Source organism: Dermacentor albipictus, chromosome 2, assembly GCF_038994185.2.
Source record: "Dermacentor albipictus isolate Rhodes 1998 colony chromosome 2, USDA_Dalb.pri_finalv2, whole genome shotgun sequence".
Lineage (NCBI taxonomy): Eukaryota > Metazoa > Arthropoda > Arachnida > Ixodida > Ixodidae > Dermacentor > Dermacentor albipictus.
Window position 1 is genome coordinate 67948117 of NC_091822.1, and position 21846 is coordinate 67969962.

Consider the following 21846-nt stretch of genomic DNA (forward strand, 5'->3'; position numbering starts at 1 on the left):
GTGAAGGCCTGCAGCGCATCGTCTGTTACCGTGCAAGGGCTTTGTCTGCAGACGTCCCATGTCCGCCAGAAGCCACACGAGCTGGAATTTATTTATGACAGGGAGGGTTCTATCAAGGTACGTTAGCTTGCATTTCCTCTTTTTCGTGCTAATCGCGACGGCCCGCGAAGCATGCCTTTCGCGCACTGTCGTTTCGCGACGAAGCAGAGGCTCCTGTCACGTAATTAGTTATGAGCAGATATTTTCGATAATTAAAAAAAACGATATCACTAACTCGATTTTTCAGACGTTATTTTTGTACTTCGCTATGCTAAAGCATGCAGATGTAAAGAAAAGTTCTTTTATTTCTCGCTGGTATTATCGTTCGAGTGATGAGGAGTCGCGACAGAAGCTTGTTGCGCTCGCGTCGCGAATTCAGTATGTCTGTTTTATGTTCCACCAATCTTATTTTCAGGGCCACTGTAGCTGTAAAGCTGGCAATTCACAGCGGTGCAAACACATGATTGCGATGCTGCTACTCGTGAACAGGCAAGTTGGTTTTATAGTTTTCGTGATATTTACATTGATACTGCTGCACACTATCAAACAATGCACGTAGGCATGCCTAGGCCAAGTCTCGCTCAGTTCTGTTAGAACCTCATAGTAATGGGTTCCGAATGCGAGAACGCTCGCGTACCGTGCAGTGGGTGCACCTTAAACACTCGGTGGTCCAAATTAGCCTGAAACTTGCTTCAGCGTGCCTCTAAGTTAGATGGTTACTTTGGCATGCAAAACCAAATAATTATTTTGTAAAAGTTTCATAGATAAACAGAGTACACAAATTCGTGAAAAGTCTTTATTTGGCATGTGTAGCTTGCTTCTTGATCTTCCGCCATCAGCGCGTCTCTAAATCAGATAGTTACTCTGGCACGTAGGAGCCTATAATTATTTTTCAAAAGTTTCGTGCATTAAGCACAGTACACAAACTCATGAAAACTCTTTATTTGGCATGTGTACATTGCATCTGGGGACACAAGAATCTAGGGGAGCAAATTTCATGGCAAAATGTTTGTAGCCAAGTTGCGCCATAAGAAAACTGGAAATTATCAGTCTTCATAGTGCTTTGGCTTGATTCATTTGCGCAGATACCTTGTGGAGGTTTATCAGAACAAGTGGAATGTTAAAATACAGGCATGTTAACACAGACTAACTTTGGCTTACAAACAGGTCCGGCTTTGAAAGCTTACAAGCTTTGTCATCTACTGACATGAAGCAGGCCTGGGGAAGACTGCAAGCTTCTCCACTCTACGAGGCAAAGCAACTGCAAGAGCTTTGTCACGTGCAGGTGCGCCCGTGTCAGCACCTTAGTGACGAAATGAAGCAACAGACCAGAAGAAGACTCCTGGAGGCTGCACCACACAGTGCACTTGCGTTACATTTTCATGGTCGGCTTCATCCAAGTGGGTTTGATACTCTTAGCACTGATGTATCCCATGATGAACAAGCCCTATTTAACCACATGGACAGTGAAAGGATAAGATTATACACAAGCATGCTTTTCCATGACGTAATATTTTTTGATGCAACACACTTAAAGATAATCAAGTTCACAGAAAGTGACATCACAGAGGCACAGCAAAAGTTTTATGCTACTAATGTCATAGTGACAACAGCACAGGCTGCACAGATATGTGCAGATACAAGGACTCAGGAGAGCACCAAGTGGCAGCGAGCAAGAAAAGTTCGAATTACAGGCAGCATTTGCCATGCATACTTCACGTTCATCCCTCGGAATGACCGCACGTGGGAACAGAAAGTATCTGCTATGTTAGCCAACTCTTTTCGTGGCAACGCAGCAACGAGATATGGCAAAGCGTGTGAAGGCTATGCTCTTGAAGAATATGTAAAGCTTACTGGCAATGCTGTCACAAGGCTCGGTGTGGTTGTGAACCCACTAGTGCCATGGCTTGGCTACAGTACTGATGGCATTTCATTTCAGGCTGGGAGACCAGCCATTCTCCTCGAAGTTAAAAGCCCAGTTCTTGGGAAATTGCACAAAGCTTCTGACTTAGCTCGGGAAAAGAAGCTCCACTATGTGAAACAATATGGGGAGGATCTTGTGCTGAACCACAGACATTCATATTTCTCCCAGGTTCAGCTTGGCATGTTTATCTTGAATCTGAATGTGGCTCATTTTATTGTTTATTCAAAGGTGGAATCGCTCATCCTTACTGTGCAAAGGTCCAATGCACACATTGACCAGCTTGTGCGAAAGCTTCAGTATGTTTACTTCAAGCATCTTCTTCCAGAGCTTGCTAAGCATGCATGACTCGAATAAGCATTGCCAACTGGAAAGTTGTTGAGAGAAACCTAGTCTATAAGAGTGTGAATGTTTCGGCAAGAGCAGTGTGCCCTAAATCATTCATTTTCACTCTAGCAAGTCTACTGTCTTGTGATATGCTTCATTGTTATTTTTGTTCCTTTAAATCAGTACATGCCTAAGTCCTTAGCATTGCACAAAAAGAAAAGCTGTGATACTCTGTGTATTGTGTGGCACAGGTCAGTTATGTCGTTGGCAGGCTCATTCAATCTAAATATCTCTTACGCCACCTTGCACTGGATTCTAGTCAGAGACATCAATAAAATGCTAGAGGAAAGAGAGGGCTACAAGGAAATTTCCCCTGCTATCAGGTTGTCAGTGCTGGGTTGTTCAGGTAGTGTTCTTACCAACAGCCGGATTTACTCTTATCCCCAAAGACGGCCCATGTTCCTCACGACACAGGAACTTCTGAAAATGGTCACCTTGTCTAATATACCATGGAGTGAAAAGCAAAAATATTTTTCCGGCAATGTGCCACGACTTGGTTGCCTGTACATACCCCTCACTTTGCCATGCCATGTGCTTAAAAAATCTTCAACAAGGTTGTCTAGAGCAATCTAGTCTATAAGAGTGAATGTTTCGGCAAGAGCAGTGCGCCGTTAACCATACATTTTCACTCTAGCGAGTCTACTGTCTTGTGATATGCTTCATTGTTACCTTTGTTCCTTTAAATCAGTACGTGCCTAAGTCCTTAGCATTGCACAAAAGGAAAAGCTGTGGTACTCTGTGTATTGTGTGGCACAATTCAGTTGCAATGTCATTGTGCAAGTATGTTACATGATGCTTTGCTTTATATACTGTAAATTGCAAGTGTGTGCAAATACTCTAAGTTTGGAATACGAACTGGATACTACACACTAGCTATTCATACTCGAAAATGAACTATTTCGTATATTCAAATATTTCATAACCGCTGAATGCAAACGTCTCGTTACTGTTCTCCATCTGCTAAGCAAAACATCAGAAATAATCAGAAGTTAGAACACAAGTTTTCCCAAGCAATGCAGAAATACAACGGGCAATGCAAGCTTTTTTTCACGAGTTGGCAGAAAAAGCCTACGTGACTTGTAATTTTTGCTTGTAATGTTTAATGTTTATGGCAGCCTAGTATGTAACTGTTTTATGTTTTAATGCTACAGCCTGGGATATTTATGAACGGTCGTTTTTCGTGTGCCTGCAGTGTACAAGTCGAAAGCTGCATTTTTTCCCACTAGGATCTTTTTGCAGCAACCATTTATTTATATTTGTAGCTAGTCATGAAGCAGCCACCTGTCATGAAGATCTTGTTCGTGCTTAGGCTTTAACTTGTTGAGAGGCATGTACAGTACCTATTTATACTATTTTGTCCCACTTTCGGCTGTTTTCAAGTGACATCAGCATTACTAAAATACTGTTTATAAAATATTCAACTGTTGTTTGTGACATTTCACCTTAGTCATTTCTGTACTGTTTTGTGCAACATACTGTGTTCATGTTATTACTTTATGTGTGATCTGTTATGTTTCTATTGAGACGTGGCTTATATTCATATATACGTACATCAAAGTGGGGCACTACAAGTGCTGTGATGTCGAGCCCTGCTTTGTGACTGGTTACAAGGTCTCTGTCAAGTTGTAGTAAGCTTAGCTAACCACACCACGATTGTGTAGGAAAAAATAGAGAATTCAATGAGAAGATAGCTCTGTTGGCTAGAAGGCAGCGAATATTGACTCATGGCAAGCAGATATAAGCTTGGCCTAGAAAGAAGTGTTTAATCTTTGCATCATATTAGTACTAAAATGTGAGTAGGCTTCAGCATTTTTAATTTAAACTAACATAAGTACACCAACTCTTTTTTTTTTGTAGAATTCAGCTGTAATGAAAAATGGTCAGAGCAAATTTACCGGAGAGCTACAACAGCAGTAAGTGCGCAGTGTGGATCCTAAACATGTCTTGACGCAGGAAACCTGCCAACGTGAACGTCATGTGCCAGCCTGCCTCAAAAGCAACCTGTACTTCTTTCCTTGTGCCCGTTGCTTTATTGAAACAGATAGGGGACTACATGAAAGGGTTGTGAAGGCCCTGGCCCAACTCTTTGTAGTTGTGGCACTGTGGTGGACGAACTAATGGAAATGCGGGTTATTCTACAAAGTCATTTTTTTCTGTATTTGTTGCTCTGTTGCAGCATAATTTTACAAATAAAGTATGTGTGAGTATCAAACACAGTCACTGGTCCCTGCTAGTCCCAACTTCACATGGTTTGTTCAGTCTGAATTGGAATTTATTCTTAAACAAAACATACAATGAGTAGCCAAAAAATGCTACGGAGCTCGCAGCTTGGCAGGATTGCTCTCCCTTTACATGGCAGCTAGAGTGTACACTTTTTACATACAAATGCAGAGAATGAAATCGCAAGATAAAGAATGTGTTCTACTTAAAGAAATGTTTCACTTAAGAAGGAACACCAGAAAAAAATGTGTTTTCATTGCTTGACAGCCTGAAATGAAGGATCTTTCGCGCTAATATCGCGAAAAATTAATACACACCATGTCCTCTTTCTGAACACAAACATACTGAAACAAGTAAAATTATATGTGTAAACGTAACGGGAAAAGAGCTGTTTGCAAGTGACATGAACTGATTACGCAAATTCTTGTCGGCAGGCACTATTTGTATGCAAAAAGAACCACATAGGCAAGTACAAGTAGACATGTTTGGTAAAATGAAAGTAATCTGTCATCGCAGTAATCGCATACAGAAATATCTCAAACAGCAACAATGGGCACATCAACATCAGCAATACTACCCAAGCAGTGTTTCATTTCAATTTCCTTGCAGAATAACAGCACAATGCGTAAACTATCCTGTACTGTTTTGCATTGGTATGGCAACATGTATAACCTCAATAAACATAGGCATGTAACATTTAAAAATTAAATTTAATGAAATTTTCGTTTCCCAGCCGCTGGGGCTGGAGAGCGAAACCACTTCTCGAGCTCGGCAGCACAATACCTTACCCGCTAAACTACCATGGCGGGTTGCATGTAAAAATTATACTGCTTGTAATATTTGAACTGTTTTTTCGTCGGCATAAGCATGTTTAATATCAGGAATATGTCAACTCAAACTTGGAGCACACTGCTCGACACCGACTTACTTGGATGGATGGCATGAGAGCACATTGTTTTGAACAATCACAGGATCTCCTCATTTCTACATTCAAAGGCACTATTACTGCTCAGCGCATTACTGCCATGACCAAGCGTCACCACAAACTCCCTGTAGTGTTTGCAGTGCTGCTTGCAATGTATGAAACCGACAGTAGCATGCACAGCAGAATGGTAGCAAATTAAACATACGTCCTTGCACTTTAGGTATCCCCTTTTGCCAGCAAAGCATACATTTTAAGCTACATCAAAACAAACAGGCTTTTGACTTCTGGCTCACAGTTCTGGAACAGTAGATTCAGTGAAGATTTTCAGGCGAGAGAGATGAAAATGAGAGAAAAGCAGGGAGGTTAACCAAAGTTAAAGCCTCCAGTTGGCTACCCTGCACTAGAAAAAGGGGAAGACTGAAAGAAGAGCGGGGGACAAAAAAGAAAGGCTCAAGGAAAGAAGGGGGGGAGCGGGTCATTACAGTCTTTCCAATAGGCCACTGCTACGTAAAAATGTCAACAAAGCCTCGACAGACTTTCGGTGGGAAGGCAGTTCATGTCGGCATATTTAGACCCACCCTTCTGCTTTGCCTCTCCAGGTCAGTGAGCATGCATTGCAGTTGGTCCCCTGAGTTACTAAGCAAGGCAATATCATCGGTGAATCGCTTGCAAGCACAAGAATTTTTCATTGCTGCGTTTATCTTGAAAATGGCAAAGGTTTTCAGAACCTTATATCAGACAGTATTGGTGTCGACAGATTAACAATACCTGCTATTACCGTGAATATTTGGTCAAGCGCCCCTGTCATTTCCCAAGGCACTGGGCCCTTGAGTACTTTGAAAACCTTCATTCTCTGGATCGCTCTTTCAACATGAACGCGTGCTCTAGCAATTTTCAGTGTTTTGCTTGCATCTGCAGCTGAGAATGCAAGAAAGGGGGTTGTATAACACCCAGCCCTAGCTTTGTGCACATGTCATCTATATTAAATCCCTTATCAACCATGACGTCATCCTGAAAGCTTGTCAGCTTCTGAAGTACCTCTGATTTCTCTACGCAAGACTTGTCAGAAGCCCTACCACCAAAAGCACTGCTTACGAAGGTTATGAGACCTGCAGGTGATACACCCACAAGGACTTTAGCTATATCTGTTCCCTTATAGTGGGAGTATGTAAGTATTCTCTGCGTCTTATCTTGAAAATGGCAAAGGTTTTCAGAACCTTATATCAGACAGTATTGGTGTCGACAGATTAACAATACCTGCTATTACCGTGAATATTTCGTCAAGCGCCCCTGTCATTTCCCAAGGCACTGGGCCCTTGAGTACTTTGAAAACCTTCATTCTCTGGATCGCTCTTTCAACATGAACGCGTGCTCTAGCAATTTTCAGTGTTTTGCTTGCATCTGCAGCTGAGAATGCAAGAAAGGGGGTTGTATAACACCCAGCCCTAGCTTTGTGCACATGTCATCTATATTAAATCCCTTATCAACCATGACGTCATCCTGAAAGCTTGTCAGCTTCTGAAGTACCTCTGATTTCTCTACGCAAGCCTTGTCAGAAGCCCTACCACCAAAAGCACTGCTTACGAAGGTTATGAGACCTGCAGGTGATACACCCACAAGGACTTTAGCTATATCTGTTCCCTTATAGTGGGAGTATGTAAGTATTCTCTGCGTCTTATCTTGAAAATGGCAAAGGTTTTCAGAACCTTATATCAGACAGTATTGGTGTCGACAGATTAACAATACCTGCTATTACCGTGAATATTTGGTCAAGCGCCCCTGTCATTTCCCAAGGCACTGGGCCCTTGAGTACTTTGAAAACTTTCATCCTCTGGATCGCTCTTTCGACATGAACGCGTGCTCTAGCAATTTTCAGTGTTTTGCTTGCATCTGCAGCTGAGAATTGCTGCTGAGAACGCAAGAAAGGGGGTTGTATAATACCCAGCCCTAGCTTTGTGCACATGTCATCTATATTAAATCCCTTATCAACAATGACGTCATCCTGAAAGCTTGTCAGCTTCTGAAGTACCTCTGACTTTTCTACGCAAGCCTTGTCAGAAGCCCTACCACCAAAAGCACTGCTTACGAAGGTTATGAGACCTGCAGGTGATACACCCACAAGGACTTTAGCTGTATGTGTTCCCTTATAGTGGGAGTATGTAAGTATTCTGCATGAAGCACAGTGACTCTTTTCTACCTCAACCTCTGTGCAGTCGAGAATGACGCGCACCTCTGAGAAATCTGAAAAGCAAAGTGGCATGTTTTTTTTGTATTTCCTCTGTTGTGGACCAAGGAATGGCACATTCCAAGACTGCAGCAAGACTGCACAACGCGCAGTAAAAGAGCCTGTGCACAGTTGTTTTGCTTATGTGAAATAAGGCACCTAAGCAATCAAATGAAAGACAAGTCTTTAGGCGCACAAGGACAAGTGCAACACGCTCAAGCACGGACACCTCGGAGCTATTATTGTAAATTGCAGCCACCTCACTGCAAATGGAATGAAAAGTTTTAACTGACTGAACACCTGTGAACGCTCGAACAGCATTGTCTGTAGACAGCACCTCTGCAAGGTTTAACTTCTTGCTTACAATGGACAAGGAATCCACCTGCACAGATTTTTCGGCTTGATTCTTGTCATTGCCTGATGCTGCAAGTTGTAGAAGGGCCTCCACTGCATCTTCTTCCTTATGTATCGTGTCAGCCGCAGCTCCAGATTCTCTAGTAGCTTCATGGCTTGACTGCTCCACCTGTACCAGTAAACAGTAACAAAATATATGCACTCAATGTGACACAGCACACCATGCAAAGTCTCATTGTTTTACTGCGCTACCTAGATAACGTTCCTTGTCTCCAAGCCCAGTCCATGATAGTTTATGAACAGCAACCAAGCGTAACACACACTAATAACTGTGAAATATGTGTGTGAACTACTGCAAACAAGTGATGTTGCTAATGAATAATATTTAAATACATAAATTTACTGCAACATTGTGACCGCGTTGACTCGCAATGGCCCTTCTGTTCTGCAACCGTTTTCTTTTAGCAGACTGCCACTTATGTACATTGGCAAACAACAAAGCAGAGTGCAGTAAAAAAAAACTAAGTTCCCTGGAAGATGATGCAGAATAGGTGACAATTGTCATTTCTTCGACATTATTTTTATGCAGTGGTTCTGGTTAGGAATGCTGTACGTCACATACATTGCTGATCAGATAGGCATGCATTGATTGCATAACTGCACTTTGAAGCTGCCCTAATTTCCAATGAATCTCTTACACTGATAGCCTTCATACAAGCTCATACAGCAGCAATTCGTTGTTAACAGAAATTACTCCAACATAACAATGTCATCACCTTGAATTTACATCTGCATAGAATGTAAACAAAGCAGTGCATCACTGTACACAAATATAGCGGTAAATAATGGCTCTGCTAGACATCAATGTGGCACTGGTGTATCTTACCTCCATCTGGTCTTCATGTGGAATGCTGTTGTGCCCAGGCACTCTTTTGGTCTTGAAAGTCGCTCCTGCACAAACTAATCACACACAATTTTTGTTACCATGGGAGAAGTGCCTATTCATGGTCATAGTACAACTGTCAATGTCTGTTTTAAGCTACAAAGAAAACTACTGATTGTTCACAGTAAGTTCACGTTTATAATAATGGGCACAGATGGGTTAAACGCCATATGATAATGTTGCTAGTACAAACACACGTGTTCAAATGATACAAACCTTGAGAATGCCTTGCAGATGCACGCTTGTTACGTTCTTTGGCTGCTTGCATCCTAGACAAGTTCATTCTGTCATGAGGCCGTACAGGTAAACATTGGGACGGCACAGCTGTCAACTTCAGTCGTCGCCTAGCAGGCATCCACACCTGCGGGTCTGCATACCGAAAAACGAGCTAGTTTCACTGAGGAGCATTCTTTGCAAACCGTTGTTTAAAGGTATGAATGAACTATTGCTATCCTGCACTACACATTATCTGGTGTCGGTATCCTCCAAGCCATAACTTTCTGAAGCATAACGATTACTGCCTTAAACACTCATATGTTCTCTTTGCGCTGGCGCAAGTGCGGAGCTAGAGCTCAGGCGCGCGTTATCGCACGGCGCGCAAACCAGAACGTAAACACATGCGGTTCTGGCGGGAGGAGACATAACTGCGACCACACTACGGGCTGCTGCCGGTGAAACACGGTCAAATGCTCACTACACCCGCCCATACTGTAGCATTTCTCTAGAGTTGCGTCAAAGTGCTACAAACATGTGAATTTCTATCTTAAATGCTCGTATGTTCTCGTTTCGCTGGCCACAAGTGCGCAGCTCGAGCTTAGCCGTGCGGTGGAGCACGGAATGCAGCGAGAACGAAAACATGCGCTTCTAGCGATACGAGACCACCCGGCCACCACACAAAGCCACGCCGCTGTTCGCGCTGCTGCAATACACTCCGCGGCTCTACTTTTCGAACGAACGCATCAATTATCCGTAGGAGAAGAAATAAAATATTGCACATAGGTACAGGAATTTCGTTTTCTTACCTACTTGGCTCCAGAAGAAGTCACTTCCGACGAAATGCGCACTGCACACTTTCATCGGTGGTGTGACCGGCTTGCCAATTCTCAACTTCACAACCCATTCTTTCTTCTTTGCCGCATCTTTGGGGAACGAGTGGAGGCTCACGTCGCTTGCAGCTCTGTTGGTGCATTGCGGCACGCAGCACATGCGATTGCTCTTGAATTTATTCATACCATTAAGCCCACGGTGACCAAGCCTACTAACCGCCATGAAGAAAGCAAGCAAATGCGCTACCGTCGCACCACCTGCAGTTAGTCCTATACTCTTTGAAAAAAATTCGCCGGTGACCGCGGGGTGGCGTGACAGTCTGCGGAACTTGCGAATAGGACAATAGTTAATTTCAAGAAATACTTAACTCAAAAAGTTTTTTTACTGGCGCAAGCACTGAGGGTTTGTGTAATGCACCAAACTATGCGTCATAAAAGGCATAGCCAAAAAATGGGCTCCTTCATTAAGAGGGCCAAATTTTTCAAGTCAATAAACAGAGGCCTTACATCAAAAATAGAACTGCTCATTAGCCACTGCTTAGTTTGTTATGGGTCAATAAAAAGTGGACAAAATGACCCATTAACATTACTTTCATAGAACTGATTTACAGCAAAAGCGGCAAATTTATGTAATCCACGTTTTTATGACTTGTGTAGTATGAAAAACTGGTTTCAGAAAGATAAATTATGCAGCAGCGCACAGAGATGAAGATGAACTTGCAAAAAAAGTCAGTTTTGGTGTATGTTTATTGGCATACTTACTATTGAGACAGCCCTTGTAAATTTATGCCCAATATTATATGAGAGTACATTGTATGGTTTTTAAACTGGTAAAGCTTTACCAAAGCAGTTTTTGTGTTAAGCAAGAAAAAAAATTGTACGAGTGGTCCCCCAGTAGTTTCAAAATTTGCATCGCGTTTCGTCTAATCAACATAGCCTCTTGGCGGCTAAAACAAAATGCGTGGACTTGAGCATTCCTGCACCGATAGCAGGGAGTCCAAACTGCTTCGAAGTTAAATGTTTCATTGCTGAGTGGCTACAAGCCACTTCACTCAAAAAGTTGCCACTTGATGACATGTATGTACCTTAATCTTTCTGTCGGCTTCCAGCCTGCTTGTCGTCATCACTAAGGCAGCCAACTCCCTAAAGGACGCAGTTGGGAAACGGTGGTGGCAGGATGCAGTGGCCGGTGCCGCCAAAGGCTTTCAACTCCCTAAAGGATGTAGTCAGGACACGCTGGTGGTAGGACGCAGGAGTGGGAGCCGCCAGAGTGTACCTGCGGCAAATTTGCACAAAGCTGCATTAAAACAAGTTCAACATCTCTAAAGATAAGTAAATCACGAAGCTGATTCAAATAATGAATTGCAGTGGTCGTTAATGCAACAAAGTGCAAGCTCTGAATGAAGCTAGCCAAACTATGTAGTGAAAATAACAATGGCGGTTCGCTGTAGCATTAGAATACACAAGAAATTTCACATTCCTGACATTTCACCCTGTTAATTTTTATTCCATAATGCATAATACTTCCGCAAGAACAAGAATGCTGTCTTTTAATCGTAAATGTTGATAGAACAAGAAATTTTACTGGGGTTAATGTTATGACAAGAAAACTTACCTCCTTCTCTTTGTCGAAACATTGGCTCCAGCGATGCTCCTTGTTCTACCGCTTTTCATCATTTCAAGTCTCTCTCTTCCGGTGTACCTCTGTATTTTCAATGTTGTATCAATGGAATTGTAATACCTGATGCTGATAACTAATAACTAATAGCTGATGAAGAACTTGAGCTTGTTAATAGATAACGACAGATTAACTGCGCAACATTGAGATAGGGACAAAGGAGACTTATGTGTGTCGTCTCCTCTAGCCACGTCTCGCCTTTGGGCAATTACTGTATCTTGATGTAAAAGTATCACCCTTTGCACAATAATGCTTAAATGAATACAGGCCGGGAAAGCGGACACAAGAATTAAAACAAATAGCATCATATGATAATGAGATGTGCGAAAGTGCCTGCTACGATCTGTCTCACCCATAACGTGCTGATGAGATGGCGACTTCTTCTGGATGCTGCCGTTTCTTGAATACCCAAAATAAAGTACATTTCAAAATTACAAAAATACACAGAACAACAGCAGTAGCAGAGGAGATAACGCCTTGTTTAGTACAAGAAAGTAATCTCTGATACATGACAGACGAAATTTCCTTTATTAATTTACTAGAAAAATACACCACACTTCTTTCATTCAATGCTCTGATCGTTTCATGGTAAAAGAAAAAAAAAGTATTTCCCCGTGAAAACAGTAAAATAATCATAGCCTTCTACTTTTACAAAATACGCTACAGCGACTAAGCCAATTACAGCTGCATATACTTAAAATTGGTATATGCACATTACAATAGCCACTAGGAGGTACAACTTTGCAATCAACTCATTTCTGCTTCCCAAATATATGCAGTAACGTAAGACTACAAATAAAAGGACCCTTTTTTCATAAACCAACTGACTCAAAATAGACAATCCAGTAGCAATACTGCAAATTCTGCACATAACACAGCCAGGCTTTGTAAGCCTATTAGGATTTACTACATAAATGTTGCAGCAAATTCACGCTTTTAAATATTTACAACTGTGAAAATAAAGACTATATAAAAAATAACAACATAATACATCGTCTTAGATTATGAGCTAATGTGTTTTCGACTTGCAGCCAAGTGCACATTAAATTTGTTCAGTTTCAGCGCTTTTAAAGGGTTGTGTCTGTTGGCTAGTGCATCTAGCCGCCTTACCACTACGAATACATCTGTGCTGCCACATCGCCTGACGCTCAATAGAGCATTGCAGCGGTTTTATTATTCACGGTAATATACCTAAAGCGCTAGTAAATCCTCAGAAGAAACAAGCTGTCTTCAACCTTTTCGATGACCTGTCTTCACCAGCGAAAGGCAGACTGGTACTACGATTGTATCTAGACTTCAGGCTACTCTGTACTTGATATTCTATGGATTTTTCAATGCCACAGGCCATTTGCCACTAGAGTCGTTAAGAATGATGTTTCCCCTGGCAGTACAGCTTTGCTATAATTTCAGATGCTCTCCTCAGCTTCCATCTACCAGTAGTATTTTCGCATACATACGCGCACGCATATCGTGGCGCAAAATGTAGCTATACCGGAAGGGCCGAGTACGTACGCGCCATTTGTAAACTTGGAACAAAAGCTGATATGCTTGCCTGAGACACTGAGAGAAATATGGAACGGTCACTCCCCGCTGGTAGTGTTTCGTATGCATCTGGCCGTCTCTGTGCGTTGCAATCTCACATATTACAGTGAAAGACGCAGTGCAAACCGCAACACTTCGGGTGCTTGTGACGCTCTGGCGCGCTGCACTTGCTCGATGTCGACAAAACCGAAACCGGCGACACGCCCCTGCTGGTTGCGGTCCTCCTCTTCGCAATCGCACAGCACGGACAGAAGTTCCCACCGTAACTTGCCGGAGCGCCTGATTGCAGTCGCCCCTAACGCAGCGCTTTCGGAACCACTCAACGACAACGTACTCGCGCGTGATCCAACGCAACTGCAAAATGGCGTCGTGCTATTACGGCTTCGGCTTTGGATCATTTTGTACCCGCACAACTAAGCAAAACAGTTGCTCTAGTTTCGGTTTTCTTTCCTCGCGTTGAAATACAAACTGTTTTGCTCACTGATAATTTTACGTCGCGCAAGTAACTTTCACGAATGAAACAGCCATGAATTTTACACGCGCCTTGAAATACCCGCTACGTTTACTTCGCAGAAGCAAAACTTGCTCGTCCTAGTGTGGTTACGTTTGAAATATCTATCGTTGGGCTGTCGGAGCGTTGCTCGAAGTGTGAGAATGCGGCGTAATTGTGCTTAGTTTGCTTAGCTATAACGGTGCTGCTGCCCTTGATCTCTGTCACTGCCGTTTGCTCTGATGTAAGGTAGAACTATAAAGTCGTCTATGTTACTGAATAATCTAGTGCACCTGAAGCTGCCAGAACTCTCGTATTTCCTCCACAATTTCTTACGACTGTGTACCGCTGTCACCAAATGCGAGCGTAGTCATTTGGCAGAGATTTGGCCCGGGATGGATAAGATCCCATCCTGCGCCGTTGGCTGTGCGGGTTAGATGAAGTGTTTGAGGGTTACCCGGGCTGGATGGGCGCCCCATGTCAAGTATAAATAGGACAAGACCTGCCACCCTCTCGTTAATGCTATAGAATTCCTGTATGTTACCAGCTATATTCTTATTAACCTGGAATCCGACTCCCAGTTCTCTTCTCTCCGCTAAGCCCCGGTAGAACAGGACGTGCCCGCTTTTAACCACTGTGTATGCTTCTTTTGCCGCCTAACTTCATTGAGCCCTATTATAAACAATTTACTGCCCTCTAGTTCCTCCAATCGCATTGCTCGACTCGCCTCACTAGATAACGCTGTAGCGTTAAACGTTGCCAGGTTAATATTCCAATGACGGCCTGTCCGGAGCCAGGGATTCTTAGCACCCCCTTTTGCGTCGCAGGTCTCACCGCCGCCGTGGTCAGTTGCTTCGCAGCTGCTGGGGACTGAGGGCCGGGGTTTGATTGTTACTTTAATATAGGAGGTTGTGGCCAAGTACTGCACCAGGGAGGCCAATCCTGCTCTGGTGAGGGAGTGCGTTACCGGTTCTGGTCACCGGGATCAGGCCACACTCCAGGCCTGTTTATGCAATTTTATGCACGCGGATTTTTTTAATCCGGTGGAAAATTGCGCGGCAACGGATTCGAACCACGGCCTTCTTGCACGCGAGGCGGGTGTTCTACCTCTACGCCAATAATAGTCGTTTATTTACAACATGTACAAAGTACAGTGTTGAAGGCCACCCTGGCAAGAAGGCTGTAAACATACAGCTTGACGAGGCCAGGGGGCCGCCACCAGGCAACATCAGCATCGCACACATCCGCAGTAGAAACAATAAGCTTTCGTACGTAGCTTCATTAATACAACACGTGGTATATATCCACTTCCCTGGGCATGAATAGATCTTAATGCATGCATAATAATCATGAGCGCATTGAAAATCGGGTGAATAACATTGGCGCCAAGGGAATATGTACTGTTACACTTTAAAACATGAACGTTATTAAAAGCAATAATAAAAAGGAACTTAAGCAACAGTAAAAGTGTGCATGTGCATAGAAGCTTTTGACTTCCTGGTCGTCATGACTGGATGTAGGGGCGTAGACTAGTATTGCTAATACTAAATCTATGGAACCAACAAATGAACATGAGGTGTTTACAACAATAATATCTTTAAATAACAGCAAATCATTAGGTATCATTAGGTCAAAAATAAATAAAATAAATACGTTATGGAACAGTTGCCCTTCACTCGTACGTTGGATCACATATTCGGTTTAGCAATACAGTTGGCTACATTCCCAGATCATATGAAACGACCTAGAATATCGGTGTTATTCAACCATGGTGATGTAAAAAAAAGTCTCCAATTACCGGCGAATATCTGTACTTCCATTTTTTTCTGAAGCGCAAGAAAAAAATAATATCTGGACGCCTCACGAAATTTCTAGACAAACATGACGTTAGAACAAGTTGGCAATTCGGCCTAAGAAAGGGATGATCTACGGAGACAGCTCTTTTGTCCTTGAAATAAAGTATTGTGTAAGCTAGACACGTTGAGAATTTCGCCCTCGGGATTTGAGTGACTTCAGCAAGGCGTTTATTTGCCTCAATCATGACATTCTTTTTTCTAAACTTTCTATGTATGGAGTTCGTGGCGGTCCTCCCGCCTTGATAAGCCATGCTTGAAAAATCGGGCTCAGTGTGTGTCTATCGATAATGTCTGCTCTTCTTTCTTTTCACGTAAAAACGGGTGCCACAAGGGAGTGTTCTGGGCCTACTATTTTTTCACTTATTCGTTAGTGACTTCGTAAATAGTGATGCTACAGTCGATTTCTTTGCATATGCAAGTAATAGCACTTTAGTCTTTACTGAAAAAGGTGCGACGGAAATAATTATTTGGTGTAACGCACTGCTACATAATCTGTATGAGTGATAACAGCTAAATTGAATCAGACATAGTCTAATCCTAAGACGAAGGCTGTCCTTTTTAGAGCAAGAAATAAAAATTTTAAACTGGAACACATATTTAGATAAAAATTATTGAGCTAGTTAACGAGCATAACATACTTTACATAAATTTTTCCTGTCATCTAAATTGCGATGCACATTTTAATAAACTTCGCAGTAAATTTCCCGCAGTAGCCTTTGTGCTGACTCGCTGTAGAGCTCTCATGCCAGTAATAACCAAGCTACAATTTTATCATGCGTTGTTTACCTCCCAATTTAATTATTGTAGTTTAGAACCGGGGACCGCAACGCAAACAAACATGAATAAAATGTTTACATTACAAAAGGCGCTCCTCCAGCACATTGCCAGTACCGATCCGCTATCGACAACAAAAATTTTCTCAGAGAAATACGAAGCTATATGGGGAGACCCCTAGCACAAATATCGCGTTTTAAAAAGAAGAGTTCTGAAATTGGCTTACATCCATAGCGGCCTTGCAGCGCCATAAAATGTCAGTACATCTCAAAAACCCTGATCGTTGGTAGGTACCACGTTTTCGCAATGAATACAAATTACAATCCATTAAACACAGTTTACAAAAAGTCCCTAATAATTACGCTGACAATAATAATTTTTCTCGCAGGGAATAGATGATGTGTTTTGCTCATATGCAAACATATATATTTATTGTATAACGATACTAATTGCGTGGTGCCCTTTTATTGTTTGTGTTAATCTTATCAGATATGCTTGAATGTTGTCTGTTTCTGCATCGCAAGACAATTATTCTGTGAATAGGCTTATATTTGAAAATGTTACAATTGTTTTTGTGCGGGTTGAACTGCTTCTGAACTGTTTGATGTTACAAAGCACATCTGTTACCGCCCTGCCATGTACAACGACGTTTCTTGGGTCCAGTCAAACTATTTATGGCAGCTTGTAGAGCAGGACGACGTTTCTAGTGTATACTAGAAGAATTATTAAAGTTGAAGTTGAGGCTGAGCTTGAAGCTTACCGGACGCCGGCGGCGGCCGCCGACACCATCGCCAAACGAAGCGACTATAGGAGTGAGCCCATAAGAGCTTACGCTTTAACCTTAAGGAAGTGCTCAAGAACCGCCAATGACAATTTTGACGGTTTTCTTCCAGGAACAGCCCCCTGTTATGTGCTACTAATCCGTAGAGTGTCATGACAACTATGAAAAATCAGAATACTGCACACATCGAGAAACACAACCTTTCAGAAAATAAACAGAAGCTTTCAGCAAAGCAGGAACGTCACTGAATTCCACAGCAGCGCATGTACAATACAATTATCCACTAAAACTGCTGAACGAACTGGCAAATGGCTGATCACGCCACGCCAGGAGGTGAAAACATGCGCTATCCGCGGTTTGAGTCTTTAGCTTCAGGCCCATTTGCCGCAGCAAGACGTTCTATCGTTTACCAGCGAGGACTTGAGCGACCGAGATCGACATAATTATGCTCGTAATATTGCTACTTCCATATTGTGGAATTTCCTCCTTACAATCGTAGCTGCAACAACCGTTCAAGTTTACCCGCCGTGGTTACTCAGTGACTATAGTGTTGGGCTGCTGAGCACGAGTGTGCGGGTTCGTATCCCGGCCACGGCGGTCGCATTTAGATGGGGGCGAAAACACCAGTGCACTTAGATTTAGGTGGAGGTTAAAGAGCCCCAGGTGGTCGAATTTTCGGAGTCCACAACTTCGCCGTGCCTCATAACCAGAAAGTGGTTTTGGCACGTAAAACCCCATTATTTAGTTTTAACCGTTCAAGCTTGCTACTCAAGTTACCTGTTTACGCGCTTTGTTGCAGCTCTGCTTCCAAAACATTCACGCTCTTTGTCGAGTACAGTGCTTGAAAGGTCGCTCTGATTGTTCGTTTTCTTAAGTGTCGCCAATCGGCCACGTGCTTTGTGTATAGAGAGGGGATTTACTTCACCCCATATCAGTGGGGCAACCGTTTCTGTGTTATGAGGCGTCGCAGGAACCGCGCGTTGTTGGGTGACGCGTCACCGCAGGCGCCAGGAGGGCGAGTGCCAATTCCGGGAAGTCGGTATTGTGCGTACAGTATTGGCAGTCCGCCGACGGTCACACGAGTACACAAAGGCCAGCCTTGAAACGGGACCGCTGTACGTGGTATTGTGGTTCTGGCTCCCGAATACCTGACTAATTGGAGGCGCCGCCGAGGTTAATAAGGGCTTAGGAACCTTGACCACGTGCCGCATATGCGGAGCGGGGATCTATTCTTCTACTTGTCCGGAAGGCAATCGGCAGCCTTGGATGTTGGGTGTGATTGCCTGTGGGGTGTCGAAGGCCAGCTTACTGTGTACGCTGTAGAGATGCGGTGCGCACGTGAGGAGTGCATTCGGACGGCGGCGTCTTGTAAACACGCACTCGGAGAACTTTGTCCTGTAGACAATAAGTTTGAAGGACAAGGACGGTCATCAGCCTCCCACGCAGACAAACCTTGAGTGCAGCTGCACTACGTGTTGTCGATGCCCCTGCTTCCGAGAAATTTGAGGCCTAGAGACACCCGTGGGGTTTGAGGCGGCCTAGCGATAAGTTGTTCGGGCCTGGTGTGTTTTGCTGAGCCCGTCACTAACTACGTAGAAATGAGAGGGCAACGGAGTTTTAGGGCAGAAGGAAAGGTGATTTGTTTTCTAATATGTTTATTTTTAAAAGTAAGCCCGGCCCTTTGGGTTGTGGCTTAAAGAAACGGCTGACTCTGATTGGCAACTTAACCTGTGGGACGGGCCAACGGACCTACCACCTTTTTTCTTTGTATATTTTGGCTATAAAAATCGGAACTACATGCTGTCCCTCAGACTTGGCTGAAATCAGGATTGCTGATAGATCAGTGAGGATCCGTACTATGTACATTAAAACGAGTCTGGGCTCTAACAGTCATTGAGACAGTCGAAGAGTGAGACTTTGTTTCTGAATTGTTCAAGTTTGTAATGTATTTGTTTTACCTGCCATGTATAATGAAAAGTTTAACTATAAATATTTCTTGTACATCTGATCCCCATTGCTTCCCGTCTGCATTTTATCGACAACTGCCGATCATCGTCCGAGAAGCTTCAAGTTCCAACGCAGAAGCGAGGACGATAGAGAACGAACGAAACTTTACTGTGCTCGTCTTCGCAGCGCCGGGCATGGTAACTATTTATCTTACGAACTTTGTTTAGCACTTTGAATGAGCTATTTTTGTAAGATTTTTTTAAACCAAAGTTTGTTCGCAAGTTTGCTTTGTGAATTCTACCCCTGGTCACTCAACGCTTCTATAACGCATCGTAACGCCAAGGCTGCCAAATTTGACGCCCTCGTTTGTCCTGAGTTCAGTAGTCGTCTTTCCCTGTGATTCCTGAAGCTTCACTGCTTGTTTGCTTCATAGGGTTGTATGAAACCTCAATTTATAGTGTTATTGCGTTTCAAGTTCTGCAATAACCGTTTTCACACCATTATTGTTGCATTTCCCGCAACGAACCCCTTTCCTGTTGTCCGCGAGGTGGCAGTTGCAATGTATCCTCCCTATTTGAAAAGGCCTCTAGAAATGATTCGCAAGTACGCATCCGACCGCTGTGAGCAACGTTTAGTCGGAATTCTGTTTTCTTCGTTCATGTGCTTTGAAAACTCCCTTTTACTCAATAATTAGTCTCGCATGCTGGAGTAAAATGCACTATATTACATCATTTTACTGGCGCATCTAAGAAACGTAGTAAGATCATATCATTAGCCGATTTCATGACGTACAAAGTTTTAGATCACGCTAATAGAACCCGTGTGGAATTTAATACCAGGTGATCTAGAACCTTGCTCAAGATAACTCTATTGAATATTTCCATTGTATTCCTCAAGACCTCGCAAGCTCCGTCTCATCATGCTAAGCCTTCGCTCGGCGGCAGGTGCGGCCACTCTATCGGGAAACACGCTGTGGCGGGGCATCGGCCCCACTATTGCTGTGTTGATGTTAGTGCGGGTCTAAGTACGTAAGAAAGTGGCGGAAACCGTAAGTGCTTGCTTGGGCGCACAACAGAACAATTTGTAATTGTCAGTTGGCTGAGCAGGGACATCTGCGTATGGAGCATGTCCGTATTCGTGCAAGTGCGCATGCAAGCAGTACGCCTGTTTGACTTCCGCCGAAGCTCCCACTGCGTATGTAGGCCAGCCATCGCGACGTTTTGCCGTCATTACTTACAATGCTATGAGGAAATATGGTTCCAACGATTCAATGTGAGGCTCAATGTTTTTGGAAACGCGACACTTGGCGCTTACAGAGGCAGCTGCCGACAATGCGTGGCCGCAATGTGCCCATTTCGATGCTCAACCACTGTTGAACGCCAACTGCTGCCCATTTAGGCAGCCGTTAATGGGAAACAGTGAGATACCACTCTTTACCACGGCATACATTTGGGGCACTCTCGACAAGTCTGCAGAGGTAAGTAGACGTGGCTGCTTCTAGAAAATTACGTGTGCATAATAATTGCTCAAAGAACTCAAATATTCGTAGTCGTTATGCTTATGGCTGACGCTATGAACAGGGATAAGTAACTCAGCTTTCTTCCTTGCAGTTTTCACAGAACGACATGGAATGAAATAACGCTACGTACACAGTCTGCTATCTCTCCGGCGAGCTGCTAGATATATGCGACCTTTAACGTACTTCATTTTTGTGCAACATAGAATCTTGTGCTTCAGGAAGTCAACTTATTTTTTGCACTCGAACACTACAAGGATAAAAGTAGCCTATTGTAAGTGTGGACAGAATGGAACAGAAAATAACTGGGTAATTCTGTATGAGATATTCGCGTAAAAACAGTTAGAAACAAAGTGCCTGCGATCGGCGTCTTGCCCCACCTATGCAAGAAGGCTCGAGCACAAGTCGGCGACAACGACGACGGTGTATTCCTGCAGGTCCTTTCGCAATCGGGCCACGCAGGTGCATGAGCGACCTAATTACACATGGCCAGAAGGTGCTCTGAAGGTGTTTTCGTCTATGATTGGACCACGAGTGCGAAGCGAGTGCGCAAACAGGGTGACCTGGCATGACAGTGGCGCAGGTAACCGTTGCTTGCTGGAGAAGACAGCGGGCGGCAGCATTGCGGGAAGGAGAACGACGGCTCAGGCGCGCAAGCAGGTATCACGGGTTGCCGGGCCATGGATGAAAGGCTTCTGCGGAATGCTACAGCATTCTGTGCTTTTCGAAGTATCCCGTGTCGTCTGAGGCCTTGGTGCTGTTCGTCCTCAATTGAAGATGCGCCACTGCCTCACTAGGGATTGATAACTACGCTTAAAATTCCCACGGAGACGAATCTACTCACGTGAGGCACGCAATAATGATACCTGTGAATAGGAGATGTATATACCTTTTCATCGGGAGAGGAAGAAAGGACGCGCGGCGAGCCTTTCCTCCTTTGCCGCTTGTGCGATCTGGCGCGGCGTTGCTTGAAAGTATTGCTGTCGCGTGCTACGGAAAGATTTCGAGATGTTTTAGATCGTATTTGTAAAACTTACGCAATCTCCGTTCAGATAAGGTCGTCAGGGAAGCCTTTCGGGGCATCCGTCACTAAAGTACGTTGAAGAATAAAGAGAACATCAGACATCCACCCATTCGTAGCAATTGCCACAAAGAAAACCCATATGGGTTTCTCGAAAGAAAAGCCTCATGGTTGACGAAAAT

At 43.6% G+C, this 21846-nt stretch overlaps 1 protein-coding gene across 1 annotated transcript; it reads right to left on the reverse strand.

The window, feature by feature from the left end:
* Positions 1-5103: 5103 nt before the first annotated feature.
* On the reverse strand, positions 5104-9344 carry LOC139055712 (uncharacterized). The gene is made up of 4 exons (XM_070533245.1): positions 9230-9344; positions 8957-9030; positions 8081-8239; positions 5104-5169 (listed from the first exon to the last, which is right to left on the reverse strand). The coding sequence occupies exons 1-4, from the start codon at positions 9294-9296 to the stop codon at positions 5104-5106; spliced, it is 366 nt and encodes a 121-aa protein (XP_070389346.1). The 5' UTR covers positions 9297-9344.
* Between the last annotated feature and the right edge of the window lie 12502 nt (positions 9345-21846).

What these genes read in the sequence shown, in the direction of transcription:
- LOC139055712 (XM_070533245.1), bottom strand. Translation starts at nt 9,296, where the DNA reads ATGAACTTGTCTAGGATGCAAGCAGCCAAAGAACGTAACAAGCGTGCA. An exon ending in ATCTGCAAGGCATTCTCAAG is followed by an intron (nt 9,031 to 9,229) that starts GTTTGTATCATT and finishes GTGTGTGATTAG; the next exon opens with TTTGTGCAGGAGCGACTTTC. An exon ending in AGGTGGATTCCTTGTCCATT is followed by an intron (nt 5,170 to 8,080) that starts GTAAGCAAGAAG and finishes TTATTCTGCAAG; the next exon opens with GAAATTGAAATGAAACACTG.